General features: G+C 42.7%; 1 protein-coding gene across 12 annotated transcripts in view; it reads left to right on the plus strand.

The window, feature by feature from the left end:
- KTN1 (kinectin 1) overlaps positions 1–15936 on the plus strand; it is a 116777-nt gene that overhangs the window by 61363 nt on the left and 39478 nt on the right. For all 12 annotated transcript variants that reach the window (XM_030562969.1, XM_030562971.1, XM_030562968.1 and 9 more), the window contains 13 exons: positions 153–259; positions 1853–1985; positions 3401–3488; positions 3826–3992; positions 5049–5117; positions 6566–6603; positions 7205–7295; positions 8372–8440; positions 9162–9199; positions 9336–9426; positions 12306–12374; positions 14715–14749; positions 14901–14991. In XM_030562969.1, coding sequence (XP_030418829.1) covers positions 153–259; positions 1853–1985; positions 3401–3488; positions 3826–3992; positions 5049–5117; positions 6566–6603; positions 7205–7295; positions 8372–8440; positions 9162–9199; positions 9336–9426; positions 12306–12374; positions 14715–14749; positions 14901–14991 — 1086 coding nt within the window. The remainder of the gene's footprint in view (positions 1–152; positions 260–1852; positions 1986–3400; positions 3489–3825; positions 3993–5048; positions 5118–6565; positions 6604–7204; positions 7296–8371; positions 8441–9161; positions 9200–9335; positions 9427–12305; positions 12375–14714; positions 14750–14900; positions 14992–15936) is intronic.

Below are 15936 nucleotides of genomic sequence, written 5' to 3' on the forward strand. Positions count from 1 at the left end.
TTTGTGTGTGGACTGCAAAACCTAAGAGCCTTCCAAATTAATTTTCTTGATCTGAGACTATTGTAAGTTTCTTTTACAATACAGTAACGGTGTCTGTTACACAGCTATTTCTCTTCCTCAGAGCTTTAAAATATGTGTGGTATTTATTTTAGTTCCAGCAACTTCGTGAGCAGATGGAGGCTGAGATAGGCCACCTGAAGCAGGAAAATGGTATCCTGAGAGATGCTGTCAGTACTTCTACCAACCAGATGGAAAGCAAGTATGTTCAGGAGTTCAGTGCCTCTGAGCAATCAGGTTTTTTAAAACTTATTGAGGCTTTCCCTGAAGATAGTGGAACACCGAAAAGGTGGCCAGAACAGCTAACTGACACCGTCTCCACAGCCATGGCTTGATTGTACTGATATATAACTATATTCAATTATTCCAGGGGGAATTCTGTGCCACTGTATGCATGCAGAATTCACGTCCCCCACAGATTGCTTCACTTCCCCGCAGAAAAATGACTTTCTGATGGGGAAGCAGCAAGAACAGTGATGCATCCTTCACCAGCAGCTCAGGCACATTATTGCAGGTGCCCGGATCAGCCAGTGGAGAAATAAATCATTGCAGGGAAGGTAGGGCAGGGGACAACCCAGCTGGTGGCTCCTACTTTGTGCTGGCTAGGCTGCTAGTCTCGGCTGGGCTGGGGGAGGGTGGGACCTGCTCTTCCCCTGCAAGGAGTGACTGGGGCTGGGTCAGACCCTCCTCCACACTGCCTGCTCCCCCACTTCCTGCTCCCATCCCTGCTCAGCCTCAGGGAGAGGGGTCACTGTATGGGGAGCTGCTCCTCTGTCCACACAACTCCAGTGCATCCGGACCCCTACCCCCATACCTGCCCCCTCCCCTCCGCACCCAGACCTACCCCCTCCACTGAGCCCCTCTGCACTCGAACTTCCACCCCAGTGAGCTTTCTGCCTCCCCCGCCCCCCATACCTGGAGTACTACAACATGACCTCCACACCCAGATCCTTACCCCACTGAGCCCCAACCAGCCACATCTAGACCCCCATCCCACCAAGCCCCACTCCCCCAGCACCCTCAGGAGTAATGTTCTGACACTCAATGAGTTAGGCACCTAGGCCAAGATCTTCAAGTGATTATTGGCTTTGAATGCCTCAATTTGAGACCTTTATTTTTCAGTGGGTGGGTGCTTGGTACTTTCTGAAGAGCTGACCTCTTAAAGTTGCTGAAGTTAGAGACCCTCCAATGGAAGGAAGCATAGAAGTGCTAACTGTCATTGTCTGAGACAAATTATATAGCCCTTGGCCATGAGGCCTCAGTAGAAATATTGACCGTGTAATCTTGGGAGCTGGAAGATTTTAAGCTATTTTAACAAAAATAGTAAACATCTGCATAAAAGATGCATCAGATGGGTAGCAATAAGATGATTATCTGTTGGTGGTTTTAGGAGAAGAGAGATAAGCAAAGTCATTCAAAGTTTTATATATTGTGACTCATATTGCTTCTGAGCCAATGAAGAGGGTCATTTGTGCTGCTGTAGCATCCTGAGATCCTGATAAGGGGGAGAAGCAGGGCTCTGTTTTGTTACGTGGTGCCCAGACACCCAGCTGCAGTTAACATGATTCGAGTCAGGAACGTTACTGCTTTTTATGTGTAATTTTGTACATATTCTGAAATGCTAAATACTTCTGTTACTCTGAGAGTAAATTGATATTAAATGCTTCTTTTAGAAGTGTACACTTTTGATTTGATATTGATATTTGAGTGAACTGATATTTCATTGACTTGATCCTTGTGAACTGTAATTGCTTAAGATTACGTTATGAAAAACCAGTCATTCTTATTTCTTTAGGCAGTCTAGTGAACTGAACAAATTGCGTCAGGATTGTGCTAGACTTGTGAATGAACTGACGGAGAAGAACAATAAATTGCAACAGGAGGAACTCCAAAAGAAAAATGCAGAGCAAACAATTGGCCAGCTAAAGGTGACTTCAGTTTTCTTTATCCCTCTGCAATTATGCTGTGCCCTTAACAAAGCTTATATTACTTTGAGTGGGGAAATCTGCCTCCTGATATTTTAGGATATATGAGAAATTTGAAAGGAAACCTTGCTAAAATATGTATTGCCTATAAGCCTACACATTAGCTCTGTATTTACTCTTTCGATGTCTGATAAAAATGGAAAATTGCAATTGGTGGGAAATAACAGGCCTGCATTTGATGCTTCCTTTCTAGGTGAGCTTTGAATATATTGCACTTTTTATGAACACTCCTATTTAGTAAAAACTACTTCTACAGAAAAATGTTGTCTTTTAAAAGAAACTTGCTTAACTTAAATCTCTGAACATATTTGAATAGTCAAAAAATTGTGACTGGAATAGTATCCTGTAGTAACTTAGGAAGCATTGTCCCAATAGGTGTTTCAAATGATATAAGTGTCCTTTTGTTCTTGTGGTTGGAGTAACTTATTCAGATACATGTATCTAAACAAAATGCTATATTTGTTAAGAGTAATCTAGTTTTACTGGCCTGGGATGTGCCTGGTTTGCCCCATTCCCTCTCTTTGATAGAACAGAGGTGCTTCTTTTCTTCCTATGTGGGCATATAATAATAATAATCTGTCAAAAGAAAATTCAATTTCAGAGTGCTGGTAGCTTGTTACTAAAAGAAAATCAATTTGCAGTGAAAGAACACATGAATCGCTGTTGCTGGACAGGTGGTGTCTACAACTGTACCAAATTTTGGATAGCAAATGCAGATTTACACAAGATCTGGCAATTTTGGATTCTGGCACTCCTTCCTGAACTTGATGAGTGACGTTTTCCCCTGTTAGTTACAGAAACTTGTCTGCTAAAGAGCTGTGGTTTAGATCGTTTGGGATTTAGTTCAGAGTTTGGACTGCAAAGCTGTTGAAATAGACTGGATTGGCTTAGGGTGAGGCTTATTGACTGCTGGATGTCTCCACTGTGGCTTTGCTTTATGTTGAAGGGAGGGACATATGCTGCCTTATATTGGATAGAGGTTTAGGAACATCGCTATGGGATGGTCTACAGTAGAAACTTACTTTGGTGTAGCTATACCTCTCAGGTGTTTGAAAAATCTGCACACGTGAGATGTAGCTATGCCACCCTAACTCCTGGTGTAGGCAGCCCTAGGTTGATGGAAGAATTCTTCCATCAACCTAGTTACCACCTCTCAAGGAGGTGGATTAACTACAGCAAAAGGAGAACCCCTCCTGGTGCTGTAGTGAGGTCTACACTGAGGTGCTGCAGTTGTGCTGCTGTAGCTTAAGTGTAGACATGGTCTAGAAAGTAGAGATGCACTCCATTACATAGGTCAGTATGGGGACTTGAAAGTTGACCCTTTTTTCCTCTGTCTCAATTCCCACTTTCAATTGTAGGTCCAACAGCAGGAAGCAGAGAGGAGATGGGAGGAAATCCAGGCCTATCTCAGGAAAAGGATAGCAGAACATGAAGCAGCACAACAAGGTATGAACGTATGTAGTTTCCTATTACTACCAAAGATGGCCGCCTCTCCCTTTTCCTGTATGTAAAAAACATATTCTTAGGCAAATAACATTTGAGCTATAGAGAATTTAAAGGAAACGGTTCATCAATGTACTCAGTACCTCCTCCAGCTGACATCTCAGGAAAACGGTGCATTTCAACATGGTATCTATGGCCTGGGTTGTTTTAAGTGTGAAGGGTTAAGCATAGTTAAGTACTATGCTTGCTTAAATAAAAACTGTCCGTTGCTCAGTTTTCCCAATATATTACAAATGTTTAAATATTTTGTTTAATTAAAACCTTGATGTTTCTGTCGCAGATGTGCAGAATAAGCTTGTGGCCAAAGACAGTGAAGTCCAGAGCCTGCACAGCAAACTTACAGATACAATAGTGTCTAAACAACAGCTGGAGCAAAGGATGTTGCAGTTAATGGATGCTGAACAAAAGAGAGTCACTGCAGAGGATTCTGTGCAGTTGCAGGTGCAGGTACTGCATTAATAGCTGAAGATCTTTCTCCATGCAACAGAATTTGAATGATATTACTGGGCTTTTGTTTTAACAAAGCTTTACAACTGAATGCAAGAATGAATATACACCTCTACCTTGCTATAATGCAACCTGATATAACACAGGTTCGCGTACAGTGTGGTAGCAGTGGGGCTCTGGCAGTGCTTTAAAAGGCCCAGGGCCCTGGCTGCTGTGGGGAGCCTCGGGCCCTGTAAATCCCGCTGGAGCCCTGCTGCCGCTACCCCGGGGCTGGGGCAGTGGGGCTCACCAGTGATTTAAAGGGCTTAGGCTCCCGGCAGCAGCTGGAGTCCGGAGCTCTTTAAATCCCTGCCAGAGCCCTGCTGCCCCTACCCCAATATAATGGTGTTTCAGCTATAACGCGGTAGGGATTTTTGGCTCCCCACGACCGTGTTATAGCGGGGCAGAGGTGTACTTTGTTCCAGTGATGAGCTGTCATCCTGTAAGAGGAGATGCTCTGACCTGCTGCATTGGTTTCAAGCAAGCTGGCTTATGTTGTATGAGGTATATGGAGTGGAAAGGAAGGGAATGTTCTCTTGTGGCACATACTGTGTTGTGTTGTATTCCTTCTTGTTCTTAAATTTACTACCAAAAGATAATTGTAATTAAAAAATAGTGTCATCCAAACAATGTGGTTAACATAAGAACGGCCATACTACATCAGATCAAAGGTCTGTCTAGCCCATTATCCTGTCTTCTGACAGTGGTCAATACAGGTGCCCCAGAGGGAGTGAACAGAACAGGTAACTATCAAGTGATCCATCCTCTGTTGCCCATTCCCAGCTTCTGGCAAACAGGCTAGGGACACCACCCCTGTCCATCCTCACTAATAGCCATGGATGGACTTATCATCCATGAACTTAATGTTTTTTTGTTTTGGACCCTGTGATAGTCTTGGCCTTCACAACATTGTTCAAGTGTAAATGCCTAACATGCAACTTTAAAACAGTGCAGTTGATAAGAACTAAAACATGTATATTTAAATTTGCTTTTCTTTTTATGTTCTCTCTCCATAAGGAGCTGATGGAGCAGAATGAGGCTTTGAAAGCTCAGCTTCAGAAGTTTCATTCACAAATGGCAGCCCAGGTACAGCATGTTCTCACACTAGACATTTTGTCTTGCAGTCTTAACTGGTAAATGTTCTTTCAAAAGCCAGTTACAACAATTATATTATTTAAATCTGGATATGGTACATTGAATGTAGAAAGTTACCATGACGCCTTGGGCAATAGAGCATGATGAAGCATACCACACATTTTATAGTTCACGTAGAAATAGTGTTTACAACATTAAGTTGTGTGGAATAATTTCTTAAATCCAATGACTATTTCAGTGGAAACAATAGATGACTTGCGATAACTTTCACTGTTTTTCATGTTTAAACGTTCTGGTTCCGCTTGATTTGCTTTGACAACTTATTTCTTTGTACAGTGTCGTTAAATACTGTACATCAGATTTCAGTGCCTCATTAGAGGCTCCAGTCACATCCAGATACTTCCTGGCTTCTGGGTTGCAGACAGTGAGAAGTTGACTTTCTGCACAGCCAATTGTAGAAATCAGCAGCCTTAGAAAAGCCCTCTTCAACTTTTCCTGCTTAATGCAGGCACAAATGAAACAAGTACAAAGATTCAGAGCTCCCTGCCTGCCTACAGCTGAGTATTGAATTTTTTCAGTCGTGCATGGACAAACTTGCTATCCCTTCATTGAGTCTAAGGCCAGAAGGGACCACAGTTAGCATCTGGCCTGACCTCCTGGATAATACCAACCATAGGGTTTCCCTGAAATCATTTCTCTTTGAACCTGAACCTGTTTTTTAGAAAAACATCCAATCTTGATTAAAAAAAATTACCAGTGACGGAGAATCCACTACAGCCCTTAGCCGGTTGTTCCAATTATTAATTGCCTTCATTGTCAAAAACTTGTTCTTTTATATCCTGTAAGTATTTGTCCAGCTTCAGCTTCCAGCCAAGCTAGATACTCACATGTGGCCTGAACAAACTGAAGACCCCATTAATAATCTGGCACTTGCCTTTTGTTGTAGAGTTTGGTCCCTTCAGGAGTGAGGGCAGTGATGGAAAGGTGACAGGTTGGGCTGGTTATTTTGAGGGGTGGGGGCAGTGCTGGATGTCTACCTACTCCTAAGTGGGGACTTGCGTAAATGACTGAGGTGACTTGGGTTCACATTCATTTTAGTCTTCTTGATGCTGTTCTCTGCCATCTGGTATGAGTGGGGAAACTGGATGAGAAGAATCTATGGCATTGAGGCACAAAACTATAAGAGAACTCCCACAATTACAGGTCCATGTGATCCATTACAGTCATGTTCCTTGGCTCTTGGACCAGTGTGGGCAAGGATTTTGGTATGAGTTTATACCATTTCAAAATTCTTTGGCCAGGAAATGTTGGGTATTTGGCCTGTGCCAGTTTCAAACATCTCCAGTAAACAAGTCCAGCAAATGTTATTTCTGGCTCAGCTTAGAAAAGGACTTTTTTCGTTTTTGATTTACATCTAGCTATTTTTTCCCCCTCTGTAGAGCTCTGCTTCAGTCCTGGCAGAAGAACTGCAGAAAGTGTAAGCATCCCTTCTCCTATAAGTTTATGAAGAAGTTGTTTGCTTTGTTGCCTGCTCAAGATGTAAAAACTCTTAACTCATGCTTGGCACATATGAGAGAGAACTGTGAAGGAAACGCTGTCACTTAAGTATTTACTTTGCATTGTGTGTGATCCTCTTGGAAGCTGTGAAACTTCTTCCTACGGATTTCCCCTCCCCACCCCAGACTTAGAGTACATTGTGTGTAGCTGTGTTGGCTGTGTGGGAGTGAGAGCTGCCCCTCTTGCTGACGTCTGAATGTGTGGATCAGTGGCATGTGCAGGGCCAGGAGAATGTTAGAACAGCTTCTAAAGCAGAGCTTCAGGGTACTTGTCCCGTTGAGGGGGAGGGTGTTATGATGCACCAGGCTTCGTGCACGTCTTGTAAACTCTTGGAAAGCATAGAGGATTTAAAACAAAAAAGAAAAACTCTTTATGTCCAAAACACTCTGTCAACAGAATTAATTATAGTAGGTTGGATTTTGGGCCTGCATATTCCTTCTTTTAAGTGTAGCCTAACACTATACATCCATTTCTGTCTAAAAGGTCTTGTTGCAAATTACTTGCATCTCTGATTTGTACAGGATTGCAGAAAAGGACAAACAGATAAAGCAGGTGGAGGACTCTTTAGTCAATGAACATGCCAATCTAGCCGGCAAGGAGGAGGAGCTCAAGGTATAGGAAATGCCCCTTTGACGGAAACTGAATGACTGAAGAGCAAGCTCATTACAGAAGCTGTAATTGTGAACTGAAACCCACAAACCCAGCAGACCCAAAACTGCCGCACACAAGTCCAGAAACTTCTGGATGTGGAGAAGTAATTGTGCATCTGTCTAGCAACAATGACCCAGACACAGCTCATTCCTATCCCCTGCCAACAGATCTCTTCAAGAACTATCTCCTTATTAGGCATGTAGGTTACCCAGGCAGATGAACTTCAAGGAAGTAGGGTTGCCAGGTGTCCGGTTTTCAACCGGAAAGCCCAGTTGAAAAGGGAATTTAGCAGTATCTGGTCAGTATGGGCAAGTGGGGGAGGAAAGAGGGAAGGGGCAGCCTGTTGCCTGGCCATGAAGTGGCAGCTCCTGTGGCAGCACGCATGCACCAGCTTTGAGGAGCAAAATTTGCAGGGCTGCACTGGAGGACAGAGTGCAGGGGCCCATGGTGAATGGGGTGAGGGGCTCCCAGCAGGGATGGAACATTCCCTGGGAGGGAAGAAACGCATGCTGTCCTGCCAGCCAACACTTTCTCCAGCCACTCTCTCAGGCAGTTCCAGGACGGGGAGGGCTTGAGTGGGCAGGAAAGGGGACTGTGAGGCACGCAGCTCAGAGGGATGCCTCTGTGCAGGAGGGCCATGTCCTAGCTTGTCAGCAGGGCTGCCTGGCTGCTCCCGTGCAGCTACACTGCTCTTCTGACCTGCACTACCAGGTGCCCTACTGGAGCTGGGGTTGCAAGTCCCTGGGGGCTCCTCATGCTGGAGTTGATGGGGGAGAGCAGTGAGCAATTGGGGGAGGAGAGGGAGAGGAATGAATGAGGGGCAGGGCCTCAGTGAAGGGGCAGGGGCGGGGTTTTGGGGGAAGAGGTGGGGCAGGGGTGTCCAGTTTTCAGACATTAGAAAGTTGTCCGCCTTACAAGAAAGGCAGAGATTATCTTGGTGTTAATGTTAGGCTCTTAGCAAAAGAGCACTGAAGAATATGGAATACTTGAAATAGTGTCTTTAAAAAGCAAATGAATTCATCTCTTTTTCTCTGTAGGTTATACAGAATATGAATTTATCCCTAAAAGCGGAGGTGCAGAAGTTACAGGCTTTGACAAATGAACAGGTAAAATAACCATGTTTACTTAACTCATTAAGTGCCAGATTCTGCCACACAGACACCTGAATGGCACCATACTTTGCGAGTAACCTCATTGATTTCAATGAAATTACTCTTGGAATAGGGTAAAACTATGAAGGCTGCAGATCTGGGCTCATTAGTGATAACTTTTGAGAAAGCAAACATGGAAGGAATCTTCTTAAGAAAGAGTCTGCTTATTTAACACCCCCGTTACTGCAGTTTACAGCTTTAATTTGTTCATCATACGGATTCATTTAAATTTTCAAACAGATTCCTTCAAGACACTATGCCCACAGTTGTGAATTCAGATACCATGATTGCATGTGCAGTCTTGACCACTATCTAAAATAATCATACATGCACACTGCTTCCCATGGGCAGTTCTAAAAATCTGGCCCTTTGCATTTCAGCCCTATGGCCAAGTATTTAAAATACTTGACAGTGCTTTATTTCATTGTAGTGAGTGCTGGATATCGGAGAGCACCAGTGCAGAGGACCAATTGTTGAATGTATAATGTGGAAGATGTGAGCTTGCAGTCTTTAAAAATGAGTAAAGATAACGTTATTCCGTCACTTATGCTGGAGACTAATATAGTGAAAGAACCACTGAAACTGACTTATTCTAGCTTGAATATTGGGGAATGTGGGGTTGATTGAGTCTTGTGATGTAATATGTTAAGACTCTGCTAATCCTCTTTATATCTAGGCGGCTGCTGCACATGAACTGGAGAGGATGCAGAAAAGGTAAATAAAATAAATCCAACCAGCATTTGGTAAACAATTTTTTTGTAGCTTTGTTTATACCTTTTTTAATTGAATGGTTGCTTTGTAAAAGAGTAGAAAAGGGAAGTATTATTAACTGTGTAATTTACTGTCTCAGTATTCATATTAAAGATGACAAAATAAGAGCACTTGAAGAACAGCTACAAGGACAACTTGCCCAGGTCTCAAACACAAGGGAAGAATTTAAGGTACTGTACTCTGTGTTAAGTTTGTTTGTAACATTTTCTAGATTTCTGAAAGATTCTGTAGCAGTGCAAACAACTGCACTGATTTGCAGAGCGGAGGTTGTGTATTTTCAGCTGTTAAGAATTGTAAACAAGAATATGTAATATTGCTGGCGTCCTTTCAGGATGTCGTAGCAGCAGCAAGCTGTGCAACTGAGTACATCCGTGTTAAAATCCATTTAAATATACTAGCTGCAGCTGTGAAGACTAATGTCTCTAAATAGTTAATGAACTCTCTGAAAGGATGAGATGTTCAGTAATAACCATGACAGGTTTTTCTGCATTTTATATTTGAAATGTGTCCTGCCAGATGTTGATGCATACATAGTTTGGATTATCATGTTGCTAGTGATCTGATTACGACTTTTTTTAACTCTAAATAAATGTAAAAATATCTGATATTTTGCTTAAACTTAAAATGTCTCATCTGTACTGTGTCAGCTAAGCTATCAATTAAAGATATAACTGTGCCGACATTTGAATTCCTTTGTGCAGAGCTATGTTTGTTTCTGTATTATGTGCGCACACAAGCGAACAATGTTAAACAAACAAACGCCAAACATCCTTGCTTGTGGATTTAAACTCTTATAAAGCAAGGTCTGCTTCCCATAAAGGGCTTTGATGCCTTCTTCCTAAAGGTAGTTCCTTCAACACATGCTTTATGGGTTACCCTTTACTTCTATTCCCACACAAGATTAACTCTGCAGTGAGCTGACACGCAACCTCCTAGGGTAACCCATAAAGCATGAGTAGTCAATAGGCAGACCGTGGCTCAAAGCTAGACTGCTAGATGCTTTTGAACGAACCCCCAATTTTTTTTATTTACTTATTATCATTCTTTTCTTTTCTTTGGAGTCTGGACCTTGACTATACCTTGACCAAGAAATTTGGATCCTGACAAAAAATAGACTACCCTTGCCATAAAAGATATAACAGTGCTGGGAGATGTAGGGCTTTGCATCAGAGGAAAGGCAGAACGGGATGAGTATCCTAGTCCAAAATGAATTGATTCTCAATCATAACTAGTTGTGCAAATAATTGATCTTTTAGCTCGCTGGGAATTCTGGAAAAAAAATGTTTCAGGTCAACCCGAGAGAGAATTTTTAATTTTTTTCAGCAAAATGTGAAATTAATTTGGGGTCCAACAGTGTTTCATTTAGATTATAAGTGCTTTAAAACATTTTTAATTGAATTTTTTTAAAATTTTGAATATTTGAAATGTTTGGATTTCTATAGTTTTTTTTCAGCACAATTTGGCAAAACAGACACAAATTTTGTGGAATGTTTCGGTGTTGCCAGACTTGCATTTTTATTGGGGAAAAATGCTTTTGGCCAAAAATTTTTGTCCAACAATAATCACAATCCTTTTTGTTGTACTCCTTTCCTGTCTAAACTTGCCCTGGAAACCTTTGGGGTAAGAACCATGTATTTAGAGAGGGTGCCTAGCAGATTTTTAAGGATTCTGAAAATCACTGGTAAAAGTGATGGAAGCAGGGCTCTAAAAATACATGCTGATGGAGCTAAATGTAGATTTTAAAAAAGAGTACGTGGTGAAGAACTGCATTTCCTGCCTTCTCCAGCACGTGGGAACAATCAGCAAGTTGTGGACAAATACACCGCCACCTCGCTATAACACCACCTGATATAACACGAATTTGAATATAATGCAGTAAAACTGTGCCCTGGGGCGATGGGGTTACACACTCAGGTGGATCAAAGCAAGTTCAATATGACACAGTTTCACCTAGAACGCGGTAAGATTTTTTGGCCCCCAAGGACAGCGTTATATCAAGATAGAGGTGTAGCTGTATAATGAACTAAAGTGCCTAGAAACTAACAACAGTTTTATCTAAGCTAATGGGACTTTAAAGGTGAGCAGGAAGGGTCCGGCTATGGTGTTGATGCTCTCAGTACAGAAGATAAGAATATATTGATCCCATGGATCCTAAATTTATTATCTCCAGTCCGTAAAACATTTTTACTGTTCTGCTCTTCATAGTATCAAATGGAGGTTTGCATCCCAAGCAGTATTAAGTTGGTGCCATTATCCAAAAGAGGTGAAGTGTCTGTCTATGAAGTCATCTGTGTAACTGGTGGGGAGAAAAATGTGTTCGTTAGAAGCTAGCGTTGTTTCAGAAATAGCAATCTAGGCTAGATCTGCACTTTTTTTTTGAGGTCTTGATTTGCCAATTAAGATGGGGTTCTGTTTCTGCCATGCTCCAGAGAGAAACAGCTTTGTCGCCTTTAGAGTGATTATCAAAGGCAGACGAGGGACCCACAGTATGATTACTTGTCTTCTCATAGGCATCTAATCCACCAGCTGGAGCTGGAGCATGCCAGAGACTGCAGACCCATCTGTTTTTGCTGTATTTATAAACATTTTAGGGTAGCTTGCAAGCATCTGGGAGGGGATATTGGAACCTTTCCTTTACAAAAGGAGCATTTTGTAAAAGCCAGTCATCAGCAATAGGTTGTCGTGGTGCTAATAAGTGTTGTTTTTTTGTAGGAGGATAGTCTAGATTTCACTGTCGTATACTAGGTAAGAACTACAACTCCCAGCACTGCTGCATCTTTTATGGCAGGGGTAGTCAATTATTTTTTTGTGATCCCATCCCTGGGGATGGGGACTATTTCTCTTGGCTATCTGGGGACACAAGTCTTAGTGTTCTGAAGAAGCAAGAAAGAGGGAAAACCAACTTTTTTTAGTTTTTTTTCTATGCTACTGTATTTGTTTTAAAAAAAGCTGCAGCTTCTCTACTTATGATTCATTAGATGGCTAATGTTACAAAACAAAGTAATTTGGGTATGCCGTTCTGAATTGACGGCTTGCTATCTCCTTGCAGGTTCTTAAGGATCAAAACAAAGCTTTGCAATCGGAAGTTCAAAAATTGCAGGCTCTCTTGTCCGAGCAGGTACAATCAATATTTACTGATGTCTTATTACATAGCTGGTGGAGTTGGTTTTTGTTTTAAAGAGTTCTGCTTCTGACCAGGATCCCTACTTTTGCTGGTTGAAAACTCCAGCTGCTCCGTCCATTGCTTTTAGAGCTCTGGTTTCACTACTGCAAGATGGAAGGTCCTTTGTGGCCCTAACCTGATGGATGAGCAGCAGCTTTCAGTCAAGCTGCTGGATATAAAGAAGAACATCATGGGCCTCCTGAGGGTCTCTGGTGGAATCAGAGCCATGCTACACCCTCCCCCCGCTATGATGTGTCAAGACAGAGGCCATCACTCTTTCCTTTTGTCTGTATGTCACCTGTCCCAGCAGCCAACATGGCCATTGGCGATCAGAGACATCTAGGCTCAAAATCCCTGAGGGTTCTTCTTCATTTGGATTTTGGTGCTTACTGGCCTGTGTTTTCTTGTTATAGGCGTCTCCTTCCCTTGGGGTCCTGATGACCTCTCAGGCACAGTTCATTATAATTATAGCTCAGTCAGATGGGGCTGCTTGTAGCAGAAAGTATGGAAGGTCATGGTGTTACAGGTGAAACAGCACTGGTAAATGAGATAATATCCTGCTGGTGGAAGGAGCCCTGCTTCATCATTTGGATGAGGCTCATTCTCTAGCCTGAGCTGATCCGTGAGAGATCGATGCCGCAAGGAGGGAGGTGGTATGGGCACTTTAAAGGGACAGCTCCTGGCAGTGGCATGGAGACAGTAAACTGGTCATTCTACCAGGCAAGCCCTTGCTGTGCTAATGGGAAGGGGGGTTGCTCCGGGTCACTTTACATGGATGTGATGCAAGGCTGAGTGGAGGTGGATTCTTGTAGGCAATGGTATGACTCTTCTCATTTGCTCCATGTGACAGGTTGTTAAATAAGAGCCATGGCCATTTGACCCAATGTTTTAGTGTATTCACTCCGCAGAGGGAGTGGGGGGTGCAAGACACCTTGCTATCAACATTTAGCTCTGTGTGTACTTTGTAGATGCTGCTGTGTTTGCTTCTCTAACTCTTTTACTGCTTTTGATGCTCTTGGTTTCACTGCAGGTGTAAATAGCACAAGTAATTCTATGTGTTCATGCAGGTTGTCTGCTAGTGCTGCTCCCTCCCTCAGAGTTTTGGGCTGGTCTCTACTCCAGACTGACCCTTTTTACCACGTTGTCACTCACCTTTCAGTTTCCAGACTGAATTGCCTGCTTGTTTTCCCTTGAAAGGGAGCAGTAGCCATTCGTCTGTGAGCTGCCTCTTGTTCCCTGCCAGCGGCCTCCCCTCTGCGGTAGGGGCTTGTGACAGGACGAGGGGCAATAGTACCATATTTCTTCAGCCAACCAAAACTCTAGGCTTCACAGCAAGCAACATAAAGCTAAAATTGAACTTAAAAAGTCTGGACCCCTTTTGTATTTTTCCGTCTAACCTGATGAACCTTTTTCTAATACACTTTTTCCTTGTGACTATCATAATGACCAGTACTACTGGTTATTCTTAGTCTTATTCCTGATCTCTTACCTGGAGCACTCCCTCATGTACCTTGTTCCTCACCTACCAGACATGTTGGTAGTGGCTGCCTGTGAAAAGCATCAGCAAAAGACATGGCTTTACCCTTTCACCACAGGTCTTGCTGCCTCAGCTTTGTAATCTGTTTAGCTGCAGTTACAACTGCCAATCAGCAGCTCCTACCCCTGGAGTGTCTCCATTGTTCTAAGGTGTGACAGTTAGAGATTCCCAACTGGCACCTTGGAACCTGATGCAGGGTTTTCTCCAGTTGTTGGCTTGAGCGCCTCCTCCCTTGTGGGTGGCATTAAAAAAGCTGCTGCCAGCATGCACTGCTGTTGGCCCTTGCATAGATGTAAAAGCCAGAACCTGGTGCGTGGTGCCCCAGCTAAGTAAATAGTTTTGGAAAATGTAGAAACTCTGATCTTGATTACACTCGCAGGTGTTCAGGTCTGTGGGCTGGAAGTTCTGAGCCAGATGCTGCAGGGCGCTGGGCGCCCTCAGCTCCCATCGACATCGTCGGAGTTAGGGGGCAGTTGGCACCTCATGAGATTTGAGCATGATGTCCAGAGCTCCTTGCTGTTTGTGAACTAATATGAAGAGTATAAAAGCTAGTCTGGCCCAGCACCCTTGTCCTAACAGGTTCAGATTCCACTTTCCAATAGCAGTATTGGGAGCACACATTATGAAAACTCTACCTCTTGGACTAGTTTAATCCAAAAACTCGGTGACAAGCTGATGCTAATCAGTTCTTTCTGTTACTAAATCTTAAACCAGTGTTGATCCAATCGGTGACCAGCTTTTCATACTTTAATTTATAGGCTAATAAAGAACTGTTGGAGCAAATGGAAAGGAGGTAAGGGATTTTCAGCTGTCATCAAGGAAGCTAAAGTACCTCCTTGATCCTATGGCAGTAAGGTTACTAGTTTTTCCATGAAAATTTCTTGTAGGAGCAAACTTGTTTCTTCATGGAGAATATCTTGTAACATCTTTGTTTAATTTCTCAGTATTACTGAAAAGGATGAAAAGATTAAGACGGTTGAAGAACTGCTGGAAGCTGGGCTCATACAAGTGGCTAATAGGGAGGAGGAATTGAAGGTAAAAATCTCTTGCAATATTATCAGTGGGAAAGAGAGACTGGGGTTTCTCATGTTATGTGTAACTTTGAGCTGTGGGTCCACATGTCAAGGTATCAGAACATTTCCTTTGAATAGGGAAAAGTGACCTCCTTGAGGCCAAAATGTTCACTTCCTTCTGCTGATGTTTTTGTGCACAAGTTAGAACAGTCTATTCTTATTCTAAAGGAATTTGATAATGTCCTAGTTGGTCAGGACTAAAAACTAGTGCGATCTCACATGTATATGTCCAGAGTGATTAGTGACAAGATTACATTTAGAAAAAGTTTATTTATACCCTTGGGATTATTACTACAGCTTCTGTGATTTTTTCTACTCTTGCGGTAGTTGGAAGATGAAGTAAATTGTAAACGGATCGAACTTGCTTTTACTGTCCACCTAGAAGTATTTGTAAATATATCAAAATGGAAGAATGTTAGATTGATGGAAAGCCCAGAAAGCCATGGTGGTAGAACACCAATCTGAGCATGGAGATCTATGTACTTGTAAATGACCGGCTCAGTGACTGAAACCCCAATCTAGGAATGAAGCCATCTGCTATAAAAAAGCTACAGTTTGCACAAAAAGCAATAGCGTGGTTGTTAAGCAACCAAAGTTGCTGTGTGCACATCACTCTGGTGCTCTTCACTGCTCTAGCTCACTGTGAATTAAAGTCTAGTTCAAGGTGTGAAGGCTGGCCTTCAGAGTCCATGTGAGAACTTTCACAGAGGCCATGGAACTTGTATCAGATGAAATTGCGACGATTACTAAACTCGCTGCAGAACTTTTTTTTTTGACCTAACATTCCCGCAAGAAATATTTCCAAGCCCCTCTCACCCATGCCCCCCTCCTGTAATTCTGTTCAAAGTAGCCCTTTAATGCGACTTGCTGGGATGGAGAAGAGGAGTACAATGGTGGGTGCCACCAT

Source organism: Gopherus evgoodei, chromosome 4, assembly GCF_007399415.2.
Source record: "Gopherus evgoodei ecotype Sinaloan lineage chromosome 4, rGopEvg1_v1.p, whole genome shotgun sequence".
NCBI classification, from domain to species: domain Eukaryota; kingdom Metazoa; phylum Chordata; order Testudines; family Testudinidae; genus Gopherus; species Gopherus evgoodei.